The sequence below is a fragment of the Eumetopias jubatus genome, unplaced genomic scaffold (assembly GCF_037043125.1).
Source record: "Eumetopias jubatus isolate StellerSeaLion01/CBP00866 unplaced genomic scaffold, mEumJub1_p1.0 scaffold_5, whole genome shotgun sequence".
In the NCBI taxonomy this organism is placed as follows: domain Eukaryota; kingdom Metazoa; phylum Chordata; class Mammalia; order Carnivora; family Otariidae; genus Eumetopias; species Eumetopias jubatus.
Genome location: NW_028274811.1, coordinates 50,009,871 through 50,024,093, shown reverse-complemented (window position 1 = coordinate 50,024,093; position 14,223 = coordinate 50,009,871). Strand labels below are relative to the sequence as shown.

At 33.8% G+C, this 14,223-nt stretch overlaps 1 protein-coding gene across 10 annotated transcripts in view; it reads right to left on the bottom strand.

The window, feature by feature from the left end:
* The window catches only part of ERBIN (erbb2 interacting protein), a 129,141-nt gene that overhangs the window by 44,825 nt on the left and 70,093 nt on the right, over positions 1-14,223 (bottom strand). For all 10 annotated transcript variants that reach the window (XM_028123897.1, XM_028123899.2, XM_028123900.1 and 7 more), the window contains exons 6-12: positions 13,036-13,125; positions 11,240-11,296; positions 7,143-7,206; positions 2,643-2,717; positions 1,862-2,006; positions 559-631; positions 115-244 (exon numbers count right to left, since the gene is read on the bottom strand). In XM_028123897.1, the coding sequence (XP_027979698.1) occupies positions 115-244; positions 559-631; positions 1,862-2,006; positions 2,643-2,717; positions 7,143-7,206; positions 11,240-11,296; positions 13,036-13,125 (634 nt within the window). The remainder of the gene's footprint in view (positions 1-114; positions 245-558; positions 632-1,861; positions 2,007-2,642; positions 2,718-7,142; positions 7,207-11,239; positions 11,297-13,035; positions 13,126-14,223) is intronic.

Here is a 14,223-nt window from a genome sequence, read left to right as displayed (position 1 = left end):
GTAACAGAGTTACATAATTATTTCTAAAGAAAACAGATAAAACCACACTGGATAGCTATAATAAATAATATATTTTAAAAAAAGAAAATTCAAAGCAAATTTAAAATACAATACCTCTGGGGGTAACTGTTGTAAATAATTATGATCTGCAGCAAAGGTTCTTATATTAGTAAGCTGCCCAATAGATGAAGGCAAAGCCTCAACTTCATTGAAGCTACAGTCCAGTTCTTCTACTGATACTAACCTAATTAAAACAGAAAACACACATTATTTTTAAAAAGTTTCCTATATATAATTAAAAACTTAAGAATATATAAATATTTGAACTTGACTTTAACAAATCTAGAAAAACTCTATTTCCACTAAACTTAATAAAAATAAGCCTACCTTTATTAAAAAAAACCTATCCAATCTGTAACCAATTACTTATTAAAATGCTTATGGAATCTCCTTTAGAGGCTATTTATGCAGTTATCTGAAAATATATATGATTGAATGAAAACATATATATATAAAGCTGAATGAAAGTAGTCTTCCAGTGATTCAGAAAAATCTTACCCTCCTATAGAGTCTGGCAGATACATTAATTGATTTTCATCTATTTTAAGAGTTGTTACATTCTTCAATGAACCTATTTGAGAGAAGAAATAATATACAATTTTCCAGCTTGAACTAGAAGCAGGTCAACCAACAGTCAATGTGAGCACATACTACATTTGACATGAATCATACAGAACTTTCTTAATCAACCCATCTACAAGAGAAACAAACCTAACCTCATTACTCTGTACTCCCTTACCCTATATTTTCAATTTTACCAATATATCACCTTTTAACATTAGCGTATATTTATCTACTTTACTCCTGTTAAAAATGCAAGCTTCATAAAAGTAGGGACTTCTGTCTGCTTTGTTCACAGAGGTAGCCCTGCTCCTTGAAACAATGCCATGGCACAAGGGAGCACAAACAAAAAAGAATGGTAGGTGTATAAAATTCATAGGTATATGGCAAACTATTCTGTGTATTCTAAATACTAAAACAAAAACAGAGTTTAATTTAAAATTAAAAAGTGCTGAGGGGCGCCTGGGTGGCTCAGTCATTAAGCGTCTACCTTCAGCTCAGGTCATGATCCCAGGGTCCTGGGATCGAGCCCTGCATCAGGCTCCCTGCTCCACAGGAAGCCTGCTTCTCCCTCTCCCACTCCCCCTGCTTGTGTTCCCTCTGTCGCTGTCTCTCTCTGTCAAATAAATAAATAAAATCTTCTAAAAAATTAAATTAAATTAAAAGTGTTGAATAAATTATAGTAGAATTTGCAAAATGTAACCTGAGCTAAAACAGCTATGTAACTCAATTAAATATATAAGAATATTTTTTGGTTTTTGGTTTTTATGTTTAAACATCATGAAGATGGCAAGATTTATGTTGGTTCTTGAATCAAAATAATTCAATTTCCTTGAACTATCATCAGACGAAAAGCAACTACAAATATAGACTCTCCTGGGATTTGCTAAAGTGGTTTGTTTTCTCATATGTTGAGTCTAAAATGGAGACTGAAAAAAAGTTACTAGATAAGGGCTATAAAGTTTGGATAAATTAACCTCTTTTTAAAGAGTTTAAATTTTATTATAGTGATAAAAATGACATTTCCTTAACGAAAAATAGAGTAACGTCAACCAAGAAGTAAAATGTGTAACTGATCACACGAGGAAAAACTTCAAATAAGATTTGTGACTGGAAGTACAATAAAACTAGCTCATAACAAAATTTGATATATGAAAGCTTTGAGTGAAACAATGGCAAAAATGTAATTTCTGAGATTTTGCATTAGTAAAAATTACATAAATTAGAAAGCAACACAAACCAATAGTCTCAGGCAGTTGTTGAAGTGAATTGCTTGATAACAGGAGGTCTTGAAGGTTTTCACATGCTGAAATTCCTTCTTCAATCATTTCAATATTATTTTTGGAAACATCCAAGTATGTGAGCTGTTTCAAACTACCGATAAACTGTAAGTAAAAAGAGGAAATCTCATGATGATATTAAGTGAATTTATGGCTAGTTTAGGTAATACACTCAACACCAAGTTATAATTCACAATTAAATGTTTAGATGAGAAAAGATTCAATTTTTTATTAAATGCCATAAGTAATGTATTCAGTAATAAAGCTAAGAGCTCCTGCTAAGCGCCTAGCAGAGTGACAATGGACATTTACTTTTCGTTGGGAACTCAGCTGTCACCATTGACTAGGGCAGTAAGACATAAAGGGATTCTTAGGTTCTTTGGGTATGGGAATAAATAAATGTCAGTCGATAAGACAGAAACTAATGTCCCACTTTAACAGTTCTCCAGACAAAATGAGTTAGGATATAAACTCAATTGCAACCACTGTGAAGGACACACTCCAGATCCAGGAAATTAAAAAGAGTCTATTTTACAAAGTTTACTATGGTAATTTTCTGATTTTAGTCAAGAATGTATTGATAGTAAAAAATAAATAAATAAATGCTATTTGCTTCTATCTAATATATTAACAATTAAATAACCATCTTTTTTTAAAAAAGTAATCTGAAAATGTATAATTCATAAAACTGCAAAGAATAGACTGTAATAAGAGAAGCCATTTAGAGTTTGATATACATACCCCTGGAATAAAAGTCAGTCTATTACCATCCATCCAAAATTCTTTCAATCCACTTAGTTGCTCAAGTACTTCAGGCTGTTTGGATAAGAAAGAGGTAGGGGGATTCAATAATTTCCTTGAAATGTTTTTATTTGTCAAAAGAAGCTCCAAGGAACTTGTAATGGTAACTTCTGGTTTAAAACATTCAATAAGGGGCGCTTGGGTGGCTAGTTGGTTAAACCGCTGCCTTCGGCTCAGGCCATGATCCCAGGGTCCTGGGATCGAGCCCCACATCGGGCTCCCTGCTCATGCGGGAAGCCTGCTTCTCCCTCTGCCTGCCGCTCCCCCTGCTTGTGCTCTCTCCCTCTCTCTCTCTCTCTCTGTGTCAAATAAATAAATAAAATCTTTAAAAAAAAAAGAATTCCTTCTTAAAAAAAAAAATAAAACATTCAATAAATAACTTGGGGGCGGCGCGTGGCATGGAGTGGAGCCAAGATCCTAGACTTTTCACTTTATTATAGTTACTACAGTGGGTCTACTAAAAGAGAACTCAAAGATAAGCATTCCAGAAGAGTAGATTGCATGAAACTCATTTAAGCTTTTGATTACACAACAGGCTCAAGTATTTATAAAATAAAGAAATAAAAATAGGTCCCATTGCTTTCGAGAGTACAAAAAGATACTCTCAATCATTATCTGTAAAAAGATTTCACCTTTTCCCCACGACCCAGCAATTGTACTACTAGGCTATCTACCCCAAAGATACAAATGTAGTGATTCAAAGGGGCATCTGCATCCCAATGTTTACAGCAGCAATGTCCACAAGAGCCAAACTATGGAAAGAGCCCAGATGCACATTGACAGATGAATGGATAAAGAAGATGTGGTACACACGTACACATACACACACACACGGAATACTACTCAGGCATCAAAAAATGAAATCTTGTCATTTGCAACGACATGGATGGAACTAGAGGGTATTATGCTAAGTGAAGCAAGTCAATCAGAGAAAAACAATTATCATATGATCTCACTCATATGTGGAATTTAAGAAACAAAAGAGAGGATCATAGGGGAAGGGAGGGAAAAATAAAACAAGACGAAATCAGAGATTGAGGCAAACCACAAGAGACTCTTAATCATAGGAAACAAACTGAGGGTTGCTGGAGGGGAGGGGGTTGAGGGGATGCAGTAACTGGGTGATGGACATTAAGGAAGGTATGTGATGTAATGAGCACTAGGTATTATATGAGACTGATGAATCAGTGAACTCTACCTCTGAAACTAATAATACACTATATGTTAATTAAATTTAAATTATAAATAAAATGGGGAAAAATAACCAATTAAGAATTAAGAAAACTAATCACTGTTAACTACTTATTATCAATTAACTATTTTATATGATAATATAATGGTGGTACATATCATTACACATTTGTCCAAACCCACCGAACGTACAACACTGGAAGTAAAACCTAATGTAAACTATGGACCTCAGGTAATTATGATGTGTTAATGTAGGTTGATCAAGTGTAACCAATGTACCACTCTGGTGGGGGGTGTTGATAATGGGGGAAGTTATGCATGTGTGGGACGGGTGTATATGGGAAATCTCTGTACCTACCCTCAGCTAAAATTTGCTGTGAACCTAAAACTGCTCTAAAAAAAGAAAAAATCTATTAAAAAAAAAAAAGATTTAGCCTTTTATGAAAAGAACAAAGATATTCCGATGACTAAGAGGGAGAAAAATATGAAAAAAACAATTTAACTATCCAATAATAAGGGAAAGGTAAATAAATCAAGGCATAATCATATGATATGCACATTCTGTTATTTTAAACTCTTAGCAATTACATAATGAAATAGTTTTTAGTATGGTTTTGATAACCAAAAAATTAATCAGAGGGTTGCAGTGGACCTTGGTATCGAGGCAAAATTTGATCTTGGGATTTGCCCTTGCAGGCTCGATTGAATGCATCCTTCAAAGGTATTTCTGTCACCACACAAAGCTCTGTGTAGTCACTGACACAGTGATGTCATAGAGTACCATCATATCTAATCAACATCATCACACAAGTAATACATAAAAGTCATGTCAATCAGATTTACTGCTAACATATAAATATAGGTAAGGTGTATCTTGGATTAAAAGAAATACCTTTTTGTGCTGTTTCTGTTATCATTTTAAGGGTGAGTTTTTAAAAAATGTATAATGCTGCAGACTGAAATGGTACAAAAATTAATGATTCTGAATGTTATTGATTCATCGAACAATAATTAAGATTTTTCAAACAGTTAATACGGATGTAGATTAATACTTTTAAATACCTTAAGAGTACAATAGCTTAACGACTTAGGAATAACAATATATGTATTTTTTCACAAGGGGTTAAAAACTTCCACAACACACAATAAAACCCATCATAAACCATCTTCAATTAAAATATAGTAAAGAATATGAAAGTATATTTTAGAAAAAAAAGAAGGTATCCAAAACCACCATGCTCTTCCACTGACTTCAGCTGTAAAGTTCACTGTCTATTTGATGAGCAAATGTATAATATAACACCCACAGGGCAATCATGAAGCTGACAGTACTGAGAAATTCTCGTTCCTAAGATTATCATTTGACAGCAGACACATAAAAAGATGCTCAACATCACTCATCATCAGGGCAATGCAAATCAAAACCAAAATGAGATATCACCTCACACCTGTCAAAATGGCTAAAATCAACAATACAACAAACCAGTGTTGGCAAGGATGTGGAGAAAAAGGAACCCTCCTGCACTGCTGGTGGGAATGCAAATTGGTGCAGTCACTGTGGAAAATAGTATGGAAGTTCCCTAAAAAATTAAAAATATGATGCAGCAATTCCACTCCTGAGTATTTACCCAGAGAATGTGAAAACACTAATTCAAAAAGATATGCACCCGTTTGTGGCAGCATTATTTACAATGGCCAAAATATGGAAGCAGCCCTGGGTCCACTGATAAATGAATGGATAAAGAAGATGTGGTATGGGCGCCTGGGTGGCTCAGTCAGTTAAGTGTCTGCCTTTGGCTCAGGTCATGATCTCAGAGTTCTGGGATTGAGCCCTGCATCTGGCTCCCTGCTCAGCAGGGGAGTCTGCTTCTCCAGCTCCCTCTGCCCCTCCCCCTGCTTGTGCTCTCTCTCTCTCTCTCTCTATATATATATATAAATAAAATCTTAAAAAAAAAAGACATGAGATGTGTGTGTGTGTGCAGTACTACTCAGCCATAAAAAAGAATGAGTTCTTGCTATTTGCAACATGAATGGCTCTAGAGAGTATAGTGCTAATAAGCAAAGTCTGTCAGAGAAAAAGAAATACCACATGATTTCACTCATATGTGGGATTCAAGAAACAAAGAAAAAAAAAAGAGACAAACCAAGAATCAGATTCTCGACTACAGAGAACAAATTGATGGTTACCAGAAGGGAGGTGGGTGGGGGGATGGGTGTAAAAGGAGATTAAGAGTGCTCTTGATGAGCACCGAGTAATGTGTAAGTTGTTGAATCACTATATTGTATACCCGAAACTAATATAAACACTGTATATTAATTATACTAGAATTAAAAAAAAAAAAAGACTAGGGACACCTGGGTGGGGCAGTCAGTTAAAGTGTCAGACTCTTGGTTTTGGCTCAGGTAGTGCTCTCAGGGTTGTGGGATCTAGCCCTGCCTCCAGCTTTGCATTCAGCGTGGAGTCAGCTTGAGATTCTCTCTTCCTTGCCCTCTGATCCCCCAACCCCTCCCACCCCATGAGCTAGCTCTTTCTCTCTCAAATAAATAAATCTTTTAAAAAAAGACTATCATTTGAAATCTACCATAATTTTAAAAACCAAACTTATAAACATAATGTAAAAAAATTTAATGATGGTGATATGCAGGCCAATGAATTCCTCTTCAGAAAAAATATCTAGCTTATTTTCTGAGTTCTTTTGGAGAACTCACTAAAGACAAAAATCTACTTACATACTCCTTTCCTTTTTGATTCTTTACCATAGCACATTTTGCACACAAAACAGAAACAATGCAGAGGTCTTATTACCAACTGAAAAATAACAGTTGTTTCACTCAATGTTTTCCTTTTAGCTATTAAAATTATAGAAAAATATTTTATCATTGAATCAATTCCTGAGCAATACTCTCAGGGAGATACTTTTGACTCAGAAGTACTTTTTATTATTCATTCATGAAACTTTGTTTTTCCCTTATAAAATCTCTCAAAGTGTCTACTTACTGTGCCTAAAAGTTTTAGTTACCCTTTTCCATGGGTTTCTCATTTATTTTACATTTTATTCTCACTACTGTCAGATATTTCTGTCTGCTTAATTTTCCATTAATAACTTTTACATCTTTTTTCTTAAAAAATATATATATACATATCTTTAACCTATTTTATATTTTAAAATGCTAAGAAATAAATACATTAATTGTCACATGTTCTCAATCAAATTTAAGACCTCTGGATAGAGACTGGTATGAACTTACCACTTCTGTGAATTCATTACTTCCCAAATCCAATCTTTCCAGCTGGGTCAGTCTATTCATGGTTCTACGCACAAGGGATTAATGAAGAATTGAGTACACAAAAATATCAATTAAATGGAAGCTTTCAAAAATAATAGTGTTAAGCCTTCTTATGTAATATCTAATGTACAGGTTTCACCATATTGACAAAATATAATTTCTCAGTAAAGTATTAATTTCTAAATAAAATAAGCTATGAATTATTCTCTAATTTGGCTTCTCATCAGGTCTTCATTTCTTTTCATAAGTAGTCACAGTAAATTGAAACACATAGACCAGAATACAAGTAATTGGTTTTCACTTTTTTCGCAAAATAAATCTTCACGTAATATTAATCAACTAATGAATTAGACTGTTTGGCAGCTACATAGTAATTATTACCATTTTTCAAGACTGGTCATATATTTGTAAAACTTTAAGATAGTTTAATTCTGAAAATTAATACTCAAAATTCTAAGGACAGTAAACACAATATTTATCACCTTTCCAAATTAATTTCAATACAACTCAAAATAAAGTTTTATAAGGATCATAAATGAGTAGATAAAATCATTTTTAACTTCCAACTTACTACCAATATTTCTCTGCAACTACAGGGACTTGAAAATTTTACAAAAACTCACTTCATAATGAAATAAACTAAATTGTGCTTTTATCTCTCCTTCAATATGGCATTTTAAAAATCTAAACTAATTAATTCAAACACATATTTACACTCTTACATTGCTATTTTTAGAGAAGCCCCTAGTATTTGATAGACTGAGGTCTACCAGCTACCTAGATACAGAACTTTGTGCTATAATTTTTTAGGATATGTCAAAATGAAAGCAAAATACAGTTATCAACATATTATCAGTACATATTAATATGCTAATGACTTAAAAATTAACATCATTAAAAACCAACAGGCTCCTTAAATTATGACACAAGAACACAGACTATTTCTATCTTCTCTGGAAATTTAACAAATTAGAAAAAGTAAAATAAAACTCACAAACATTTCTCTGGCTTTTCAGTGAAAAAAAACAAACATAGGAACACACATAATTGGGGGCGCCTGGGTGCCTATTAGTTAAGCAACTGCTTTGGGCTCAGGTCATGATCCCAGGGTCCAGCGATGGATTGATCAGCCCTGAGACCCATGGGCCCCACGTTGAGCTCCCAGCTCAGCAGGGAGTCTGCTTCACCCTCCTGCTATGCCCCTCCCCCGTGCTTGTGTGCAAGCTCTCTCTCTCTCTCAAATAAATAAAAATCTTTTAAAAATAAGTAAACAAAAGAACACACATAATTGTAATGCCACTACGTTACTGAACTAACATTAGAGGAAGCTGATTTTTCCCGACCCTTCCATTTTAAGTATGCCATTCTATCAACATTCCTTTAACTTATTTCACAACACCAATTTTTCTCAAAGCTGCTTTATTTAACTTAGACTTATTAAGGGCCTTGTCTCAGGTACTATGAAGTACTATAATTCTGTTTCCCTTACTCATCTGTCTTTGTCCAGAAAATCTCTAGGTCAGTTGTAGTTTGCATCATAACAAAGCAAAAGGTGCTTCCAGGGTATTTCTGAAGAAAGATGAGATGCTATGATATTAAACTATGTCCATAATACTATCCCAAATAAACACTTGAGAAAAGTAGAGAGGTGTTTGAGAAGGGAGGCAAAGATTAAAAGAAAACATAATCTTATTTTTCTTAATTCAATATTCTTAAAATGACAAAAGAACATAGAAAATCCACACGGAGCAGGTACACACTGTAACAAAAGGTAAGTAATACAAGAGTACAAAAAAGAAGTGGTGCACTGGAAAGATTCAATTCTAAATGACATCTTTAGAAAGTGAAGTTTTAAAACTAATGCAGGAAAAAGTGAATGACATGTGTATGTAACAAAAAGAGAAATGTAATGTAAAATCCTCAAAATGTCTCCATCTCAACTTGCATAGTATATACTGGCAACTTTAGTCCTACTAAGATACCTGAAAAGTCTGAGATAAAATTTCATGTTTTCATTTTCAAGTCTTTTCATTTAAGATCCAGCTTCATACTTCAAGGAGAATCTAAAAACAATATATCCCTCAAATTTCTTCCTGTTTACCTCTAAAATTTCTTTGTATTTAATACTTTTTTATCATCTCTTCTTATGTCACAGAGGAAAAAAACACATCTTTTGTGTGCTTGGCCCTGTGCCCTCTAATACTTAGATGGTATTAAATTTCACTTAGCTACATATCTAAAACAGCTTTCCCAGTGCTCATATCTTTGATTATAAAAAGGTTTACTCACATAACCTGAATACACATGACTTTCGTAACATTTAAAACTACTGCCTCTTTACAGTTTGTGAGGTCTCAAAAGTTTTAATTACAAGTCTTAAAAAGAGAGCAGTAAAGAATTATATTTGAAAATACATCAGAGCCCAATTTAAAGTTAAATAAGGAGATAAAATAATGAGTTAAAATTATGCTATCAGATACACCATATTAATTATAGGCTTAGCTATTTCAGTAAACAATTTACATCTTATTCAAATCTCTTAGAAACCAGTCAGTCTGAACTAAGGAGTCATCAATGCCAGTACCACATCTATAAAATATTTAAATCTTTTTGAGTTTAATATGGATCATAATTCCTATTTTATTTTTTATTTTTTAAAGTTTTTTTTTTTTGATAGAGACACAGCAAGAGAAGGAACACAAGCAGGGGGAGTGCGAGAGGGAGAAGCAGGCTTCCCGCTGAGCAGGGAGCCTGATGCGGGGCTGGAGCCCGATGCGGGGCTCGATCCCAGGACTCTGGGATCATGACCTGAGCCGAAGGCAGACACTTAACGACTGAGCCACCCAGGCGCCCCCATAATTCCCATTTTAATTTACACTCACAACCATCCCTAGAAACACCAATCACTGCTGCACTGAACAATTATCCGCTAATAGATAAGGTCTTCTGGGAATCAAAATTAGATATGCTCTTTGTCAAAGACTTACATTCATGGGGAAGGTTACAGGTACATGTAAAAACGGGAGTAAAATGCATAAAAAAATAAGACTAACATGGTAAATTTCATAACAGATACAAATAAGATGCCACAGAAGTTGAGTAAGCAAAACTAACTCCTGGGGAAGTGGAGATATCTCCCTTAAAAGGTAACAATTAACTCTTGACAAATTAATCACAACAGAAATCAGCAAAGTTTTCTGTTAAGGATCAGAGAATAAATAATTTAGGCTTTGCATACAGTCTTTGTCACAACTACTTGACTCTAGCACTATAGAGCAAAAAGAGCCATAGAAAATATGTAAATGAATAAATGTGTTTCCAATGAAACTTTACACAGTGGGCCAGATTTAACAAGATGGTAGTTTCCCAATGCCTACACTGTAAAAATGTAGCAATAAATTCAGAAAGTTTTAATGTATTTTTTCAATAAATGGACATAGACTACAGTGCATTTTGAGTATGTAGATCTGTTTTAGTTTTATCTTATTTGCTCTTGGATTGACATCTCTTCTTGATGTTAGCTTACCAGCAGGGGGCCCTCCACCCCACTTCTTATTTACAACAGACTATAAAACCGGACAAATTCTTATAATTATAGTTATCAGACTTCACATAAAGACCCTACAGATCTCACTAATGAATACTATATAAGAGCTCTAGCATATGAACTGGGACCTTTATATGGGACAGTGGGCTTTATCGACATATTTTGATATTTGTCACGTAAGACCAAGTTTCAGAAAGCTATGAAATCACTATAAAATACCAACACTAAGTTTTATATTCAATACCACTAATTAAAATATGACCACAAATGTCAGTCTTTAAAAAATAATTTTCACTTATATTTTAGATATTACAAAGTTAACATTTCTCTAAGGACTTAAGAATTAAAAATTCTTGGGGTGCCTGGCTGGCTGAGTCAGTAGTGTCTGTGACTCTTGATCTCGGGAATTTTAAGTTCGAGCCCCACAATGGGTGTAGAGATCACTTAAAAAAAAAAAATCTTCAAAAGAATTAAAAATTCTTATTTTAGCAAGAATAGCACCTTTACTTACTTTGGCAACATTTTCAACTGGTTTTCTCTAAGTTCTAATATCTGGAGTTTAGTTAATCTGCAAAACAAAATAACAAATCAAGCATCTATGGCGAAGACAATGAATTTAATTACCAAAGTAATGTCATGCTCTAAAGTTTTAAAGCAGCCAATATTTATTCTGTAATTACAAAGTAAGAAAAGACCCCTTCTGCTTCTCAGAATTAGTGGGGGGGGGGGGAGTTAAACACTTCTAAACACATTTAAAGCACAAATTTATTGTCCTAAATATCAATCCTACAGCATTCCATGCAAACATGCTTCCCCAAATATTTAGCCATTAGATTAGAGAACAATAATTCAACTTCAGAGTCCAGCTCCGAGAGAAAAAAGAACAAGAGAATCTAAGGGGACATATATAAAGGAGAAATACTCTGGCTCTTCAGTGATGCACATCCCAATAAAATAAAGGGAAAATGAGATTAGGTGATCTAGAGTTGCTAACTAATGCCACAATGTCAATCATATTCCAATATATAAATGTATCAAATCAATATGCTGTATACCTTAAACTTACACAATGTTGATATGCCAAATATATTTCCATAAAAAGTGGTCCAAATATCAGATACAGAAAAGGAATCTGACAAGTACCCTAACTTTTTATATATATACTGTATAAGCATTATTACACATATACACACACATATATATATGTATGTATATAAATATATGAAGCATGATAAGGCGGCTCCCACTGGACAGTCACTGGGCTATAACAATGCCCAGAATTCTTTTTTTCTTAATTGAAATGTAACTGACCTATAACATTATTAGTTTCAGGTATCCAACATAATGTATATATGTATATATTGTGAAATGATCACCATAATAAGTGTAGTTAACATCCATCACCATAGTTACCACAATTCTTTTTCTTATGATGAGAACTTTTAGGGTCTACTTAGCAACTCCCAAATATACAATACAGTATTGCTAACCATAGGCAGCATACTATACATTACATCCTCACTATTTATTTTATAACTGGAAATTTGTACTTTTTGACCACCTTTACCCATACTGCCCACCCTCACCCCTGGCAACCACCAATCTGTTCTCTGTATTTATGAAGCTCGGGTTTTGTTTTATTTTGAGATTCCACATATAAGTGAGATCATACAGTATTTATCTTTATTTATAGACAAAAAGTTGACCAAAATTAACATGTCATTGAAAAGCACTTTCTCTACTAATTAGTTTTAAAACAATAGTAGTTTGATACCTATTAGTCATTCCTTCACTGATTCATCTTTTTATTAAAAAAAAATTACTCAGAGACTATAGTGACAAGATTTACTCTATGTTCAGATATTGGTGGGAGTGTGCCAATGGGGTGGGTCACCAAAAACACACTTTCTTTTCTCCAGAATTTTGATTCCAGTGGAGAAGACAGATAAATCAATAATTAGATCATTTTCAAATGTGATAAATGCTAAGAATAAAGCATTTTGTGTCTCTAATATATAGAAATTACCCACATTTGAACTATTTTTGCATACTTCAAAAACCAATTCAAGTTGTAAATTACCTTTTCTTTCTAAGTACTCACTGCTTATTTACTTGGGAAAATAAATTCAAGGACAAAATAACAAGTTCTGAAAAAGCTATAAAAACCACAAGGCTTGGAAATATTACAAAAGAAGAGCAAAAGGAGAGCCTATGAAAGCGTAATTAATAGTATTACTAAAGCAACTTGTAGTTTGTAAACTCTGTAAGAGCCAACAAGAAAAGATTTTAAAAGAAACTGTAATTTACCTGCCAAAATTAGCTGGCAAGAACTCAAGGAAAGCATCATTTAGATATAACTGGGTTAGGTTTAACAGCTGAGAAAATCCATCAGGAAGCCTATATAAAATATATCAGAATTTAAGTTAAATTAATACACAGAATTTCAGTCTCATAGAATCTCTCTAAGAATCTGTCTAACTAACACATGTTCTTAACCAGTAACAGTCACGTTTTTACTTTAATGAGGGACCCTCAAACTGAGATTTCCTTTTTGTAATAATTTACCTGTTTCAATGTTTATAACTTCTCTTTGTAAATAGGAAATGACATAGTATTTGTCTCAAGAAGATAAAATGTGCACAAAAAGGTCAAATATGAATGAACCACAATACACAGAAATGTATTTAGGACATAACTATGACATCAGCAGGCACTCTTGAAATTTGCTTTATCTAACATCAATCCAAAGGACTAGATAAGGAATTCCAAACCTTGACAGTACTGACTTTTGGGGCTGGATAATTCTTTGTAGTGAGGAGGCTGTCTTCTGCACTGTATTGTTTAGCAGCAACTCTGGCCTTTATTCACTAGAAGCCAGTAGCACCACCCACCACTGCAGGTTTTAAAAACCAAAACTGTCTTCAGAATTTGCCAAATGACCCTTGGGGGCAAAATCATTCCCATTTGAGAACCACTAGTTTAGAATTATTTTCAATTTCAACATCTGGCCCTTAAATAACCAAATAAAGATTGCATAATTTTATAATCAGCAAATGAGAAGAAATAATACAAAAACCTAAAGGACATTTTAAGGCCATCTGAGAACCTGTATGTATCAGCTTTCCTTTATTTCCTCTGGTCTACAAAAGAAATTCTAGATCGAGAACTGGAGGCTAGAGCAGTATTTTTAGCAAAGATAAAACATCATCAGTACATGTTTTTCCTGGATTTTAAAAAGTACAAAGTTCTGCTGCAGTGAGACCTCTCAGTCTTTGACTCATCTTGTTTCTCCTACATTCCATTCCTTCATCTACCACAGCAAATGAAGCATCAATGTTGGAAAATACTCATTAAGTACAGTTCTGTAATGCGTGAAAGCTGGTTTCAGTTTTCGACATAGCTATACTAAACCATGCTCTACTCATTTTTCGCTTTACCATTCCATTTTCGCAAAACTTAACAGTTTTGGTGTCAGGAAAGCATTCTATTTATAGC